This window comes from Sminthopsis crassicaudata, chromosome 4 (assembly GCF_048593235.1).
Source record: "Sminthopsis crassicaudata isolate SCR6 chromosome 4, ASM4859323v1, whole genome shotgun sequence".
In the NCBI taxonomy this organism is placed as follows: Eukaryota; Metazoa; Chordata; class Mammalia; order Dasyuromorphia; family Dasyuridae; genus Sminthopsis; species Sminthopsis crassicaudata.
This window is the reverse complement of record NC_133620.1, coordinates 336,010,739-336,028,123: the sequence shown is the minus strand read 5'-3', so window position 1 is coordinate 336,028,123 and position 17,385 is coordinate 336,010,739. Positions and strand designations below refer to the sequence as shown.

At 35.0% G+C, this 17,385-nt stretch overlaps 1 protein-coding gene across 2 annotated transcripts in view; it reads left to right on the top strand.

Moving 5' to 3' along the window:
• GRB2 (growth factor receptor bound protein 2) overlaps positions 1-17,385 on the top strand; it is an 83,674-nt gene that overhangs the window by 63,849 nt on the left and 2,440 nt on the right. For both annotated transcript variants that reach the window (XM_074265141.1, XM_074265140.1), the window contains 3 exons: positions 6,164-6,261; positions 12,536-12,658; positions 14,728-14,896. In XM_074265141.1, the coding sequence (XP_074121242.1) occupies positions 6,164-6,261; positions 12,536-12,658; positions 14,728-14,896 (390 nt within the window). The remainder of the gene's footprint in view (positions 1-6,163; positions 6,262-12,535; positions 12,659-14,727; positions 14,897-17,385) is intronic.

Below are 17,385 nucleotides of genomic sequence, written 5' to 3'. Positions count from 1 at the left end.
AGGACATTAGGAATTAAAAAAAAAAAAACAAGTGAACTTACCTCTTTCAGAAACTTAGATTCAAGAGGCTTAGGTTATTGCACATAGAATTATGGAATTGAGCACTTCATTTTTTCATTGTGGACCAACCAACCTTGTACTGCTCTAACATTGCATGTTCTCTACAAGGTTCTGCCTTGGATTTTTATCTTTTCTATAATATCACTCTTAGTGAATGCATCAACTACCACAGATTCAGTTTATCTCTGTAAAGATGACTTCACAGATATATACATCCAGTTCCAAACTCCTGAGCTTCATTCCTACATTACCAGTTCCTGTTGGAATCTATACCTAAATATCCCATACCCATTTTAGACTCAAATCTTCAAAGTAGAACACATTACTCCTTTCTCAAGTCTTCCTTCACCTTGAGCCAAAACAAAAAACCCAGCAACATTTTTTCTAAAATTCCCATTTCTTTTGAAAGTACCACTGTCCTATCTAAATGTACAATCTGTCACACTTAATTTAAGTTCTCTCCTTTGTCTCCATGTCCATCGGTTGCTGTATTGTCATTTTTGTCTTAGTATCTCTTGCTTTAGTTCCCTTCTTTCCATCATATGTTTATAACTTTTCACATGTCTTGCCTAGACTGTTGAATGACCTGATTGTCTCCTTATTCTATATCACTTCCCACTCCAATCCATCCAGCATTAATTGGCAAAGTGATTATTCTTAAATAATGTCTGACCATGTTACCTTCTAACTCACTACATTTGTTTGGTTTCTCTCTTTATCTTTATTTAAATTCCTCCTTTTAGCATTTAAACCCCTTCACAACCTGGTACCAACCTATGTTCTAGGGTAATTACATACTACTCTACATTAAATAGAATACTCTTTGACATTCTAGTCAAACTGGCCTTCTGACATGGCACTTCATTGCCTGTCTCTGTTCTTTTCTAATAGCTGTCCCTTGTGTCCAAAATGGACTCTCTCCTCTGCCCATCTCAGAATCTTATATGTTTTCTATGGATCTATATGTGTTTATATTGTCCCTCCAGCAAGATTGTAAACTCCTTGATTATAATGACAGTTTGATTTTATCTTTGTGCCTAAATGGCAAATACATGTTTAGTAAGGATTGTTAATGAATTAACGTGCAGTGTTCCTAAATTGGAGGAGAGGGAGTCCTAGAATTTTAGAGAAGACTTTTAACTAACATTAAAAAGATGCTCTCACATTATTGCGTTGTTGGTGGAATTGTGAAATAATACAACAATTCTGAAGAGTAATCTGGAACTATGGCAAAGGGCTGTAAAACTGCATACCCTTTGACCCAGCAGTGCCATTACTGAGTCTGTATCTCAAGGAAATCTTAAAGGAGGGGAAAGGACCTACATGTGCAAAAATGTTTGTAGCTGCTCTTTTTATGGTACCAAAGCATTGGAAAATAAGTAGATGCCCATCAATTGGGAAATGGCTGAATAAGTTGTGGTATATGAAGATAATGGAAATTATTGCTTTATAAAAAATGATTTTAAAAAAAAGCTGATTTTAGAAAGGCCTAGAGAGATTTATGTGAACTAATGCTAAGTGAAATGAGTAGAACCAAGAAAACACTAGTGTTACACAGCAACAACAGCAACAAAATTATGGGATGATCAACTCTGATGGAGTTGATGGCTCTTTTCAGCAATGAGGTGATTCAGGCCAATTCTAATAGACTTGTGATGGAGAGAGCCATGTGCATCCAGAAGAGGACTATGGAGTCTGAATGTGGATCACAGAATAGTATTTTCACTTTTTTTTGTTGTTGTTGTTTGCTTGCTTTTTTCTTTTTCTCATCTTTTTCTCCCTATCTGATCTGATATTTTTTGTGCAGCATTTAAGTGTGGAAATATGTATAAAAGAATTGTATATATTTAATCTATATTGGATTACTTGATGTCTAGGGGAGAGAGCAGGGAGGAAGGGAGGGATAAAAATTTGGAACACAAGATTTTGCAAGGGTAAATGTTGACTACTATCTTTGCATATATTTTGAAAATAAAAAGCTATTTAAAAAAAAAAAAGAATAGCTGCTTTTATCTGAATATATTCTTGACATTTAGCACATGGATCAAAGTTTAATTGAATTAACCTTTGTAAAAAATCAACTCTCTCCTCACCCCCTTGCCTGCCAGATCGGTTAGTGGCTGAAGCTGTAATAACTTCTAATGCATATGTACCTTATACAAAGGAAAGGAACAGTTGTGTAGGAGACTAGTCCAAAGTAACCTTAAAGATCAAAATTCTAAGTCTGTAATTTCAAGGTATTAGGTTTTACCTATCATTGAAAAAATATCTCGATGTGAACTGAGATATCCCCTTTTGTATAGAGGAGAGAAGCTTTTTGGATTTCAGGAGGACATAGGATATTGTCATGATCAGATATTGAAAAATAGAAAGTGTTTAATGTTTTTTTCAATAAGGAGAATTTTATTTCTGGAAAGGGATTTTCTCTTTGCATAGTGATGTGAAGTAGTCAGTGGCCAAAATTTATAAAGTACATCTATATCATTCCCTGTTTTTCTTCCTTCCTCTGCAACTTTTCAGTAGTGTGAAAAGATTATTGTTTTGCTGAGGCAATTGGAAGATTATTTTTTTCAAAAGATTTTTAAGGACCAGGGAGGCTTCTCTTCTCATGTAAAGTTGCCATATTAGTCGGGTTTTATAATAAGGTAGGTTTGATGCTATTATACTTTTGATATTTTGCCTTTCTGTAGATAGAAATCTTCTTGATTTATTGTCCATTGTTGACTATTTTAATCATTACCTGCAAAATGTCTAGAGCTTTTTAGTCTCATGTCTTGATCAGATTGCTTTTTATTTAAGGAGCTTTGTATTAGCCAGTACTGAGTAACTTTAGGAAAACTTGGAGTTAGAGTAGAAAATACCACTGGCATATATTAACTGAAAATGTTACTTACAGCAGGCTCTCAAACTACGGCCCCCAGGCCAGATTCAGCCTGCTGAGGATGTTTATGCAGCCGGCTGGGTTATGGCTGAGGGGCGGAGACAGTGTGAGTTTTTGTTTTTACTATAGTCCAGCCCTCCAACAGTCAGAGGGACGGTGAACTGGTCCCCCTATTTAAAAAGTTTGAGGACCACTGCCTTAAAGTTTGTAAAAATGAGAGAAAATTAGTTTGCTAATCTAGGCCATACATCCATAAAACGGGCATAAATAAGTAGGTAGTCCATAAATTTTTTCTTGCAAGAAAATTGTGAAACAAATATTTTTCTTATTCTTACAATTCTAATCATGTTGTTCTGTGTTAATCCCATTTGAAAAGGAATTGTACTTTGAAATAAAATCACATCACACCCTTGCTTTATAGACCCAAGTCATCATTTACATTTGTTCTCATTCTGGTTCTCTCTCTCTCACACACACACACACACACACACAATTAAGTGTATTTTATTAGTCTTTACATTTAAACTCAACTATTTTGTTTAATTTTTTTTTCTTGCCTCTCATTCATATATACCGGTTATGTGACTGAGCAAGTCACTGAATTTCTTAATTGTTACAGGCAATTCTCTAACACTATGTTGCTGAATATGATAGCGAGTTTTTCCTTTCTGGGTATTATCTATACACACAAAATCACAGCTACAGACTAAAGGGGGGGGCAGATATATGTGTAGTTTACAAGTATTATCTCATTGGAGCCCTACAACAAACCTGTAAGAGAGATGTTATGTCAGAAAAGTGAGGTAAACAGAAATTAAGTGACTTGCCCAGAATCACACAACTAATGTCTGGATTTGAACTCAGTTTTTCCTCACTTCAGGCCCAATGTTTTATTCACTACACCACTTAGGTCCCTCTTTATTATTTAACAAAGATGTAAAAATGGCTTCTTGATTTTTCAGTGCCAACACTGTCATAATTTGCTTCCTTTAGTAACTTGAAAAAACAATCCTAGGAAGACAAAATATCTTGCACATTGTCAGGCATAGGTGATATAAAAAGGTTGCAGTGAAGCTTTAGTAGATGTGGGCATGGGATTCTCATGTAGGAAATTTAGCTCCTACAGGTCACAAATTAGGTGAGCCATTGTGCATAGAGAGCCTTTATAAATGAGGTCATAGAGTTTAGCTGTAGCTGATGGAAGAACTACTAATCACCAGCCACAGTAAACTGCAACCAAACTGCCGCAGTACCTTTAGTAGCTCCAGTTCCAGATTAAAATGGCTGCAAAAAGCCCCAGAACCTGGGACAAAGCTTAACACAACACCCAATGGTCTTCCATAGCTTCATTTACTATATCTCTAGCCCTTCCCTCAAGGGATACTTTTCTTTGTGAAGCTTGTAAATTTCCACTGGGGATTGGACTGTTCACAATATTCTTTTGTTCTCACCTATGGAAATCAGGGGGCCTTCCTCTCCACCACATTTCTGAAAAATGTAATGTTTCTCATCTCTCTAAAGGCAATTTATTTGTCCCCCAGTTATTATCATTAAATCATTCTAGTAAGGATTCTGTGGCCATCACATTTAATTTATAACAAAGGGTACTAAATTGATAGCAAAAAAAGGACAATGGGTAGTACTTTTTTTTTTTCTTTTCCTCTATTCTGAAAGGTACTAAATGACAAAAAGTTAGTGGTTTGAGCAGCTAAGGGTAAAGGCTGACTTTTGCTTGAAATACTGAAAAGGAAAGGGAAATCACAGGGGCATTGAATTTCAGTGCCTTCACAGCTCCTACTACTTTGTATTGACACCATTATTGTTGCCATTGTCATCATCATCACTAACATTTATATAGTATTGCTTTAGTGGTTTAGGATGGGGTTAAGGAAAAGTCTTCAGGACCTTTCTCTTTTAGCTTTTCTGACTTGGCTCTGCTAAATGAATTCTTGGTCTTTGCAAATATTTTCCACTAATGGGTCAAATGTTGCTGTTTCCATGATATTGGGTAAAAGTCTACTGGCATCCTAATGTTCTGAGTCCTGTCTTTCTCAAAGTTCTTACAATACTTTGTAAATATTTATTATGTGGATAAACTAAAATTTTACTATTCAACTTTTTTGTTTCCCTTTTCAGCAACTTTCTTAAATTTTTGACCTTTACATCAGGATTGATTAATTCTACAAGTTTCCTGATACCTATCTTTGCTTTACTCCTGTACTAATTAAGAAATCTTCGGGGGCAGCTAGGTGGTGAAGTGGATAGAGCACCAGCCCTGAATTCAGGAGGGCCCGAGTTCAAATCTGGTCTCAGACACTTAACACTTCCTAGCTGTGTGACCCTAGGCAAGTCACTTAACCCCAGCCTGGGGGGGGGGGGAAGGTGGAATATTACTGAATTATAAGAAATAATTATAAATACAGAGATAACATGGAAAAACTTAGGCACCTAATAGAAATTGAAGTAAGCAGAACCAGGAGAACAATATATACAATGACTACAATCATGGAAAATAACAACAGAATCAGATTATAATGATCAAATTTGGTCCCTCTGATGCTTCTTTAAAGAGATAACAATTTATAAGTGTAAAACACTACATACTATGCCTAACTTTTTCTAATATGTTGGTTAGTTTGACTGAAATTTTTTCATTTCTTATTCTTTTTTATGAGAGATGTCTTTCTGGGAGGGGAAAAGATATAGTGGAAAATATAGGTGATATGAAAATAATAAATTGATTTTTAAAATGTATTTGGAGACAGAAGAGACCATCAAGCCCTCAGAAGCTATTAAAATCTAAAAAGGCCTTGACCTAATCTCTACTTATACATCTTATTTTTCATTTAAAAAGCCACTCAATGGATTTAAAAAAAAAATTATTATATTTATTGCCAACTAGAGCTCTTTTTTGGGAGGGAGGGAAAGGGGGACTGTTAGTGATTAATTTCAGTATATCAGTTTCTGCTTAGAAACTGTTGTTCTACTTCCACAGTGAACTTGTTAATTTTAAACTTCAAAAGTTCAGGAGTATTTTAGATCCTTAAGATTGTTAGAGAACTCTGACTTGTAGTTAACAGGAAAGTTATTATGACTGCTGACCCAATAGCTAGCACTTTCTGTGAAGGAAACCAAATGTCCATATGTCCATGTTATTTTCAAAGCTACCAGTGTCAAGAGAAATTTGTGACTAATCTGATGGTATGTCTTATTCTTTTTTAGGTATTGAATGAAGAATGTGATCAAAATTGGTATAAAGCAGAACTTAATGGAAAAGATGGCTTCATTCCCAAAAACTACATAGAAATGAAACCACATCCGTAAGTTAAGTTCCACTAATTTCTACTTTCACAAGAATGATTCCTTATATATAGTAGATACTCGGGTATTTAAGAAACTAGCATGATGGAAGACTCAAAAGTTTCTTAGTTAAAGTTTGTACCAAGTAGTTTAAGTATTTACAAAAACTGAAAGCATTTCTTCCACATTTGACTTTTTTAAAAATTTCAAATATCTCCTAGATTTTTGTCACTTAACTAGACTAGTAATCCCTTTCACTTTGAGAACTCCTCTTTCTGGTTACTAAAAGATTCAAGTGGTGATAAGTTGCCTACAAGAAGAAGAGAGGAAGCCGGTAGCAGATAAATTTTCTGCAACTATTAAATGAAAAAGTATTTATTTTGAGTTTGGAGGAGGGGATAAAAGGAGTAATTACTGAAGCTGAAAATGAACTTTTCAAAATTGAGTATACAATCTTTTGGAAGAACTGGTCATTTGGAGATTTTCCAGAGAAAATAGAATCATATAAGTGCTTACAACTGATGAATCTATCTCTAAAATTGGTCAGATATACATTAAATAGGTAATACATACAACTTTCTTTCTCTTATATCATCTTCAAAAAAACCCAAAAACACAAGTTCAGTTTATTGTTTGATCTAAAGTTCTTTGTCATTGTGGTTTTAGAACTTTGATAAAAGAAGATGTAGGTTTTTACACTAGAAAATATTGCATTGACTGTACATGGCCTGATTCTACTTGAAATTACTTCAGATTGGATAAATGTTTTGAATCAGGGGTTCTCAAACTATAGTCCATGGCCAGATATGGCCCGATGAAGACATTGATGCGGCCTGCCGGGTTATGGCAAATAGGCTGAGGGGAGGAGACAGAGTGTGAGTTTTTGTTTTTACTATAGTCTGGCCCTCCAACAGTCTGAGGGACAGTGAACTGGCCCCCTATTTAAAAAGTTTGAGGACCACTGTTTTAAATCATAACACTTAGAAAAGACAAGAAAGGCCAAATCATTTCAGGAGTTCAATTATTCATAGAATTGTGCATAGAATTAATAGAATTTGTTGAGAAGAAGTCATTTAATTCTAATCATTTTTTTAAATAGTACCTTTCTAAGAAATTTGGAGGCACATTTAAGTTTTTGACTGTAAACACATATAGTATGCATCATTTCTCTACATATCTACAAAATAATTGGGAACTGTGATCCAGTCATAGTCAACCACTTTTGAGCTCTGAAGAATGAAAATTAAGGCCAGCTGGTAGAGCAGAGAATAAAGAGAGCAGTAGACCTCAAATAATGAAGATTTGAATTCATATCTGGCCTCAGACATTTACTAACTCTGTGACAACCTGGGAAACCCATTTAACTTTCAGGTTTCTCATCTATAAAATGGGGATATTTACAGCATGTCACCTCCAGGGTTGTTGTGATGATAACATGAGATAACTGTAAAATGCTTAACACAGTGCCTACCATCCAAAATAATAAAGTAACTTTGAAATTACCTCAATTTATCATACTCTTTTAAAAAATTTTTTTACATGTCAGAAGTATAGAATTTCATGCATGTTTCATATTGCAGGACAGTCTCTATAACTAAAGAGTTTTAAACACAGGATCATTGTTAGTTTCTAAACTGTGCTTGGTTTTCTTTCTATTTCTTTCTCTTAGGAAAGGGTATTTGATAGCAAGGTTTTTAGAATTACAAATTAAACACAGTTTAATTTTAACAAATTAATGAAATGCCCTTTATGCCCAAATTAATTTTCTAGACAGGCAACAGTCCCTTTTCTCAGGGAATACATATTCTAGGGAGAGAATAGAACCAAATACACACAGAAAAGTATAATCTTAAGTTAATGAATGATGGAAGCAAGAAAGATGTCCATATCAAGCCTTTTTAGAGTATTTGAGACCATAGTCATAATATAGAGACCAGCTCTCTCATTTTGCAGATGAGGAAACTAAAGCCTAGAGAAATTAAGTGACTTTCAGATCACGTTGGGAAAGGAGGGATCCAGGAATGCAGATTGAGTATTGTAAAAATAGAATTGAAAAGGAAGTTGTAGATGGATGGAGGTAGGAAATGGAATGTTCATTGAGAAACTTCTAGTATAGTTTGGTTGTATGTAAAAAGACATGATGTAAAGTAAGACTAGTTGGAGCCAAATTATGAAGTTATTTAAATGCCAAATTGAAGAATTTGAGTTTTAGCCTAGAAGCATTAGAGAGCCGTGGAAGATTTTTGAGCAAAGTATGCATATTTTGCCTAGATGTCCCTTTGCCCAGAGAAGTTTGCTTTACACCTGTGTTATAAAGGATAGACTGGAAAGGAAGAGACTGTAAGTAGAGAGGCCATTGAAGAGGTAGTCTTGAATGATTGTAGTTGCTGTGTATTTACAAATAAGGGGATAGATACTAAAGGTGTTAGGGAGGTCAAACTGACAAAACTTAGCAACTAATTGAATGTAGGAAAGTAGGGACATGAAGAATCAAAGATAACTCCAACTTTTATCCCTTGGGTAACTAGAAGGGATAAAAGGCTATCAACAAAAAGAGGAAATTTTGAAGGAACAGATTTTAAAAAGGAATATGTTGTCTTATGGCACTTTGAAAGTAATTTTGCTTTGGACATATTAATTTTGAAATGCTTATGGGACATTCTATAGGAAAATCTTATCAGGGTAAAATTTAGGGGAGATCAAAGCTGGCAGTGTCAAAAGAGAGGAGGAATATTTGTGACCTATTTTAAAGGTGAAATCGACTGACTTTGGCAACAGATTGGCTATGGGAGGTAAGAGAGTGAAAATTGACTTGTAGGTTGTGAACCTGAGGGACTGGAAAGGTGATATTGACTTCAACAATAAAAGGTTAGAAGCAGGACAAGAGTTTAGGGAAAAAGATAATGAGTTCTATTTTTTATATCTTTAGTTTAAGATCTACTAGATATCCAATTCAAGATATCTAAAAGGAAGGATAGGTACATTTCAGAATCATCATCAGCACAAAGATGGTATTAAATCCTTAGAACCTATTGAGATTAGCAAGTCAGATAGAGGGGAAAAAAGAGGGCCATGGTCAGTCTGAAAGATATCTAGGATTAGAGGATATGCTCTGAATGAGGATCCAACAAAAGAGACTGAGAAATAGCAATCAAATGGGTAGGAGGAAAACTAGGAGAGAGTGATTTCCCAAAAATCTTAGAAGCTTCAGAAAGGGTCAAGGAGAATGAGGATAGAGAACTAAGAAATCATTGGTAACTTTGGAGAGAGCAGTTTTGGTGGAATGTTAAGGTTGGAAAGCCAATTTGTAAGGTAGATGTGTGTGAATTGGTGGAGGGTGAGGGGTGGCGGGAGGGAGAGGGGGGACAGGGATTAAGAAAGTGGAGGCACCTATTGCAAATGGCCTTTTTCCAGGAGTTAGCTAGGAAAGACAGAAGAGATATAGAATTGGAAGGATCAAATGAGGTTGGTTTTTTTCCTCAATGGGGGGAGACATGGAGTTATCTGTATATAATAGGGTGTGAGCCAGTAGAGAGGGAGAAATTGAAGATCAATGGTAAAGTGGGAGTGTCATGAGTACCATGTTTTGTTTTATTTATTTATTTATTTATTTGTTTATTTATTTATTTTTTTTTTTTTTGAAGCGGATGTGATGGAATTGGGGATCCTTTGAAAAGATCGAGGGTTTAGCCTTTGATAAAGAGTAAGGCCCCTTCTTCATGAAGAAACAAGATAGTGGCAAAAGGATTATAGGAGAAGATAAAGAGGGGAAAAGGGCCTCATAGCAAATGGCCTCATTCATAGCAAATGGCTCAATGTTTTCTCTAAAATTTAAGGTGAGATCTCATTTGAGAGATTAAGAGGAGAGGAAACCATAAAAGATTTGAGGAAGGATGAAAAGATTTGGAAGAATCATTGAATAGAATGTAACATGGATTGATAAGGCAAGAATCATAGGATTTCCTCCCTCCTCCCTCCTCCCCCCCAGGCTGGGGTTAAGTGACTTGCCCAGGGTCACACAGCTAGGAAGTGTTAAGTGTCTGAGACCAGATTTGAATTCGGGTCCTCCTGAATTCAGGTGCTCTATCCACTGTGCCACCTAGCTGCCCCCATAGGATTTTCTAGCAGCAGTGAGGACCCATTTGACATTGTGTAAGAGATTTGTAATGGATCCACTCAGAATATTGCATAATTTTCTCTACCTTCATTTCAGCAATGTGTGTGTAGGAGTGAAGGTAGCAAATGAAGGAAATGATCCGAGGCTGATGCTTAACAGGGTGTAATCAAAATAATATGGAGCTAGTGATTCAAGAGATGAGAATAGTCTGGAATTTAATTGGCTGCACCAAGAAGTCAAGATGGAGAAAAGAAGAAAGATTGACTAGTTCATGGAGAAATAGTCTTGGAGAGAAGTCAGGGGTCAAGAGATTGGAAGTCATAATGTGGATGTAAGGGAATTCGGGAAGAGAGGTGAAAAACCAACAGGTTATGGTCAGTAGCTTGTAGAGGTGGTACATTTGTATATGGTAGCAAGATCATTTTATGTATGGAGGTAGGGGTGGTAGAGTAAAAGTCATGGGAAACAAGGACATTTAGGAACTGAGTGGTCTGAGAGTTTGAAGTAATTTTCTGACGTAAGTCTGAGGTGGTCTTCTGGATAGCTAAAATCATTTTGAAAAAGGGAATGGGAAAAAACCATTCGGATGGAAAAGGAGTGAGAGGTTTGTAATAGAAATCAAATTTTCTGAGCTGGTTTTCATTATAGGAATTATTCTTGAGTTGCATGTACATACGGAAAGTTGCTAACCTTGTGAAGTATAAAACCAAGAAATATGTTCTAAGGATGCTCTGCAGAAGTAAATTTCTCTTGCAAGTTAAGTAGTCTTTTATTTTATTCTGGAAAAGATATGTCCTCAGTAAAGTTAAGAAGTACTCTAGATGTTAACATAGCATTGTGGATTTTCTGAATTGTGTAACATTTCTTTGATTTATAACTTAATGATAATGCATCATGAAATAAGCAGAACCAGCAAATAATGTATGTATGTAGGTAGATATAGAAAGGTAGCTAGAATGTTTATTAAGTACCTTGCTCTCAAGCAGCTAATGAGGGGAAAACAAATGGGAGAATATCAAAATTTGGCATTGAGTTCAAGAGGCCAGTATTGGCTCATGATGTGATAATAGATGTAGAGTTATAAGTCACCTTCAAGGTTATCAAGTGAAACTTCTTCATTTTACAGAAATGGAAACTAAGGCACAGAGAGATTAAATGGTAGATTAAAATCTAGATTATTTGACTCCAAACTCAGCAGTGTTTCCAAATATATGGCACAGTCTCTGAAAATACTAGATTTTAAGTGGGTTTTTGAGGGGGATGGAGGGACAGAGAATCAAGTTCCTTACCCACCCCCAAAAAATTCCACACAACTTCATAGCAACTAATTGGTAAGCCTCCTTAATAATTAATTCAGCTATGTGGTCTGCCTAGAGAGCTGGACTATTTAAAAGGCAGTGAAAGAAAAGAAAGCTTCACTTTCTCCAACAGTCAGGATTGGTGATGTATTATGATAAAAGAAGGGAATATAGGTTTTTCCCATAGGGAAAATACAGATTCTCCCCAGATAGAATCTCTTGATTCTTCTACTAGCTTAATAAAATTATTCTCCATTTTCCTAACAAGCATAGCAATACCTTACTATGCCTGTCACTAAAAAGCCGGTGCTTTTGCTTTTGGGGCTGTTTCCATGGCAGAAAAAGTTTTATTCCTAGGTACTCACCTCACTATCCACTCTCTAACATCCACCTCATTCTATTTTTCTTAGTAGCAAAGTAATATGAATAGCAGGTGACTACATAAAGCAGGGCTCTTTTTCCCTATTTGAGTCATTATGTACATTTTAAAAATTTATGTAACTGGGGACTTCCCCAAGTATCCCTCTAATGAGTGAGAAGCTTAACTGTGGTCTTTGACCTATCTGACAGATTTTTAAAAGTATCTAACCATATAGAAACTATTTAACATTGTAAGGAATTGCTCTGTAGTGATTCTAGGTGAAGGAATGGGGGGTGGATATTGCTTCATTTAAGGGGATTTCATTTATAAAACCCTCATCTACAGTAGCCCTGAGTTAATTAATTGTTGAATATATTGATACTGAATGATGACTGTTCACATCCTTTGCCCCTGTAGAAAGGAGAGTCATCTTTTTGCTAACACTTCAAGAGCCTAAACCTTTTTTTTTTTTTTTCATGTGGGGGAACAGACTTTGACTGGGTTACTTTGTTCTGTAGGTGGTTTTTTGGCAAAATCCCCAGAGCAAAGGCAGAAGAAATGCTTGGCAAACAGCGACATGATGGTGCCTTTCTTATCCGGGAGAGCGAGAGTGCACCCGGGGACTTCTCCCTCTCTGTCAAGTGAGTCTAATTACTTTCCCTCTTGCCCACCTCCAAAACGACCAAATTTCGATGCTAGCCAGAGAGCTAGTTTTTTACTTTACAGCCTGACAGTTTTAGAATTTCAACTATTTTGAAATCATGAAGAGTAAAAATCTTATGACAAAAAAAAGAAAAATGGCAAATTTTGAAGGAACTGTGGGAAAATAAGCATATCTGTGCACTGTTGAAGGAGCTATGAATTGGTAAATCTATAAGATCTCAAACTGCACAAGTTTAGAACTGCACAAAAAAGTCACCAAATGTTAATTCCCCTTGAAATTCCAATACCACTGCTAGCCCTATTGCCCAAGGAAATCAAAGGAACAGGAAAATGATGTACAAAAAATACATACACCATTCCTTTTTGTAGTGGCAACAAAGGGGAAACTGAGGGAATACCTGTCTGTTGAGATATGGCTGAACAAATCATAACATGTAAAAATAATAGAATGCTGGGAGGAAGTGGGAGAGGAATTTGGTTTCAGAAGACATATAAATTGTTGCATTTTGAAGTGAGCAGAACCAAGAGATTTATGTGATAAATTTATGTAATAACAACATTGTAAAACAACTTTACAGGATTGTAGAACTTTAATCAACAGACTAGTCATGATTTCAGGGCAGCAGTGATGAATATTACCAGTTTCCTAGCAGAGATGACTCAGGATGCAGAATGAGACATATTTTTGGTCATGAGAAAATGAATTTGTTTTGCCTGATTGTATTTATTGCAAAGTTTTGTTTTTCTTGATTTTTTTCCCCCCAAACTTGTGGGGGATGGAAGAGGAATTAAAATCTGAGCTGTTAGAATTCTGAATAGTTCGAAGGTCTCAGTTTCCTCTTCTGTAATTGGAGAACAAGAAGCAAAAGGAAAAGAATGCCTAAATGAAGTCTGGTGTCACTAATTGCAATTAAGATTCCAATTACTTTTATGATCTTCAGTGTGCCATCTTTTTAGACTTGCCTAGGGGCCCACATTCCTGCCTAATGGTGGCAATTCCTGTTGAAGATATAGAAAAGGGACTGAATGAACTCATTCCTTATTCTCCCTATATTCTGCTTTCAGTGGCCAAATTAATTGCTGTATTTATTTTAAAAAAATATTCCCCTCCCCCCCCCCAAGCATTAGAGTTCCAATGTGCTCTGATATCTGATAGTTCTTTTGACAACTCAGTGCTGCCACCTGATGGGTTATTTTTGTGGAAAACTGAGGGGAAAGTAACTGTGGAGAAAAGAGACTTTTGTTAGGAAGCATAGCCTTTGTAATTGGGGGTTCTACCTTTGCCAAATGATTCTAAAATGTATATAAAAGAACATATGCAATTAATTTTAGATTATAACAAACTTAATTTCTGTGGTGCTTGAATATACATTTTCATTCCATTTTCCCTGGAGTTCATTTGATCTAAGTGGAAAGGAGAGTCAGAAAGCATTAAAAATGAGGTATTATACAGAGTATTAACCATTCTGTTGGAGGATTAATCTACTTTTCGTTTAACTTGTATTTGTTAATTATGAGATAAAATTCTATGTCATGGAACTAATATTTGGTAGAAAGAAATTAGTATTTTTCTCATTTACCTAGTAGATTTGAAATATGTATTCTTACTCCTTGCCTGATATCTTTGTAACATCATGTATACTTTTAGCAGAACTCTTACATACTACAATGGTTTCTAGTTTCCTTGTATTTGACAAGAATTCTTTATGTATGTCTGTAGCTAAGAGATGAGCTAATGAGGAAGGACTAGAAACCTCTAGTTTTATGCATCTAAACCATATGTGTTAACCATTAATATTAATTGGCAGTTATTGAATTTTAATATCATTAATTGAATGCCTGTGTTCTTCCTAGCAAAGGTTATTTCATTTTTCCATCCCTTGTTTGTTAAATCACAGTACAAGTATCTGATACTTTACACTGGGAGAAAGGTTGACAAATTATTGGCTTTCTTTCCCAATAAACTTTTATAGTAAGAGATGCCCTAATTAAACTTGGGAGAAGGAACTCCTTGACTACATAATATATATCCTCTGGTCTTTCCCAGGTTTGGAAATGATGTGCAGCATTTCAAGGTGCTCCGAGATGGGGCTGGGAAGTATTTTCTTTGGGTGGTAAAGTTCAATTCTTTAAATGAGCTGGTAGATTATCACAGATCCACCTCAGTTTCCAGAAACCAGCAGATATTCTTGAGGGACATAGAACAGGTGCCACAGGTAAGTAACATGTTTTCTTTTTTAATATGCTTAAGACTTAACTTCTCAGTAAATTAGCATAGAATAAAAAGTCCTTGTGATGGCTCAAGAGTCATTCTTTTCTTTTTTAATGTTCTTTTAAATACACACACACATATGTGTGTGTATTTATCTATCTATCTATCTATATATATATATACATATACATATAAAAGCATTTTTTCAATTTTCATTTTTGTAATATTTTGAGTTCAAATTATTTTTCCTTCCTTCCTTCCTTCCTTCCTTACCTCCTCCTTCTCCATGCTAGCAAACAATCTGATATAGGTTATACATGTACATTCATTTTTAACATTTCCATATGAGTCATCTTGGGAAAGAAAAATCAGAACAAAAGGGGAAAACCATGAGAAAAGAGTGTGGGGGGGGGGGGAAGCCTGAAAATAGTATGCTTCACTCCACATTCAATTCAATCATATTTTTCTCTCTCTGGATTCGAATAGCATTTTCCATCCAAAGTTTATTGGAATTGCCTTAGAGCATTGAATTACTTAGAAGAGCTAAGTCCTATAGTTAATCATCTTACAATTTAAACCCCCAATTAAAAATAAAAATCCTGAAAACAAAAGAGATTTAACACAATTAAAAAATTTTTAATTAATTAATAAAACAAGGAACTTTTTTTTAAAAAATAAAAGAAATAAACTTATCTTAAAGTCAGTGAAGTTGAAAAAAAGCAATTATTAGGAACTACTTACATGCTAACAAAACTAAGAATCTAAATGGATATCTACAAAAATATAAATTGCCTGGATTAATAGTATAAAAAAATAGAATACTTAACCCTATTTTAGGACAAGGAAATTGAACCCTCCCACTCCCCCACCCCCAGAGAAAAAAATTCCAGGACCAGATAGTTTTGCAAATGAATTCCTCCGAACATTTAGACAACAATTTCAATTCTGCATAACAAACTGAAAAAAATTGGTAAAGGAGTCCCACCATATTGCTTCTGTGACACAAATATGGTCTTGATACCTAAATCAGTGAGAGTCAACACAGAGTAATAAAACTCTAGACCAATTCCCCCCCCCCTCTTTTTTTTTTTCTTTTTTTTTGACCAATTTCCCTTTTGAATGTTGATGCTAAAATTCGAAACAAAATCTAACAAGGAGAGCAGAACAATATTTTTAAAAAATACACATTAGACCAGACTGGTTCTATACCAGGAATGTGGTGTTTTGTTATTATGGAAACTATGAAGTATAATTGGTAGTGTTAATAAGAACAACAAAAATCATAATTATTTCAGATTGCAAAAAAAAAAAAAAAAAAAAAAAGCTTTTGACAAAATATAGCAGTCATTCTTTAAAAAAAAAAAAAACAACACTAGAAAACACAGGAATAAATGGAACTTTCTTAAAATGATAAGTACTTATCTGAAACCAGAATCATATATTATCTGTAATAGGGATAAATTAGAAGACTTTCCAGTGGATCAAAGATGTCCATTATCATTGTTACTATTTGGTATCATAGTGTTTGCTCTAGCAATAATACAAGAAAAATAAATTGCATGGATAAGTATAAACAAAGAATAAGCAAGACTATCACTTTTTTGCAAGTGATAGGATTTAGAGAATCCACTTTAAAAAACTAATCAAAGGGCAGCTAGATGGCACAGTGGATAGAGCACCAGCCCTGAAGTCAGGAGGACCTGAGTTCAAATGTGGCCTCAGACACTTCCTAGCTGTGTGACCCTGGGCAAGCCACTTAACTTCGATTGCCCTGGGGGGAGGTGGGGAGAAGCGGGGAGAAGTGGTTAATCAAAACAATGAAAAACTTCAGCAAAGTTTCAGGAGATAAAATAAAACCATACAAATCATTAGCATGTCTGAGTATTATCAGTAAAATCAGCAGAAGAGGTAGAAAGAGAAATTTCATTTAAAATAACATTAGATTGTATAAAATACTTGGAACTCTACCTGCCAAGATATCCACAGAAATATTAATATATGCATATACACATATGTATGTACATATAACATACAGAGAAAAGGTTAGAGACAATTACAAAATACTCTTCACACAGATAAAACCAGTTCTAAATACTTGGGAAAATATTCATTGTTTATGGGGAGGTCAAACATCAATGTAATAAAAGTGACCTTATCTAAATTAATTTACTTATGTAGTACCATTCCAACTAGACTATCCAAAGATTTACTTTATTGAGCTAAAAAGCTTGACAACAGGATTCATTTGGAATTACAAAACAGTAAAAGTTTTAAGGGAATCAATGAAAAATATATGAAAGAAGAACCAGTATTGGATCTCAGATTATACTACAAAACTGTCATTATCAAAATATAGACTAACATCTCACACCATAAACCAAGATAAACTCAAAATAGATTCATGATTTAGACATAAAGGGTAAACTCATAAGCAAATTGGTGGAACATGGAAGAAATTACCTATGGGATAGAGAACGAGATCATGATTAAATG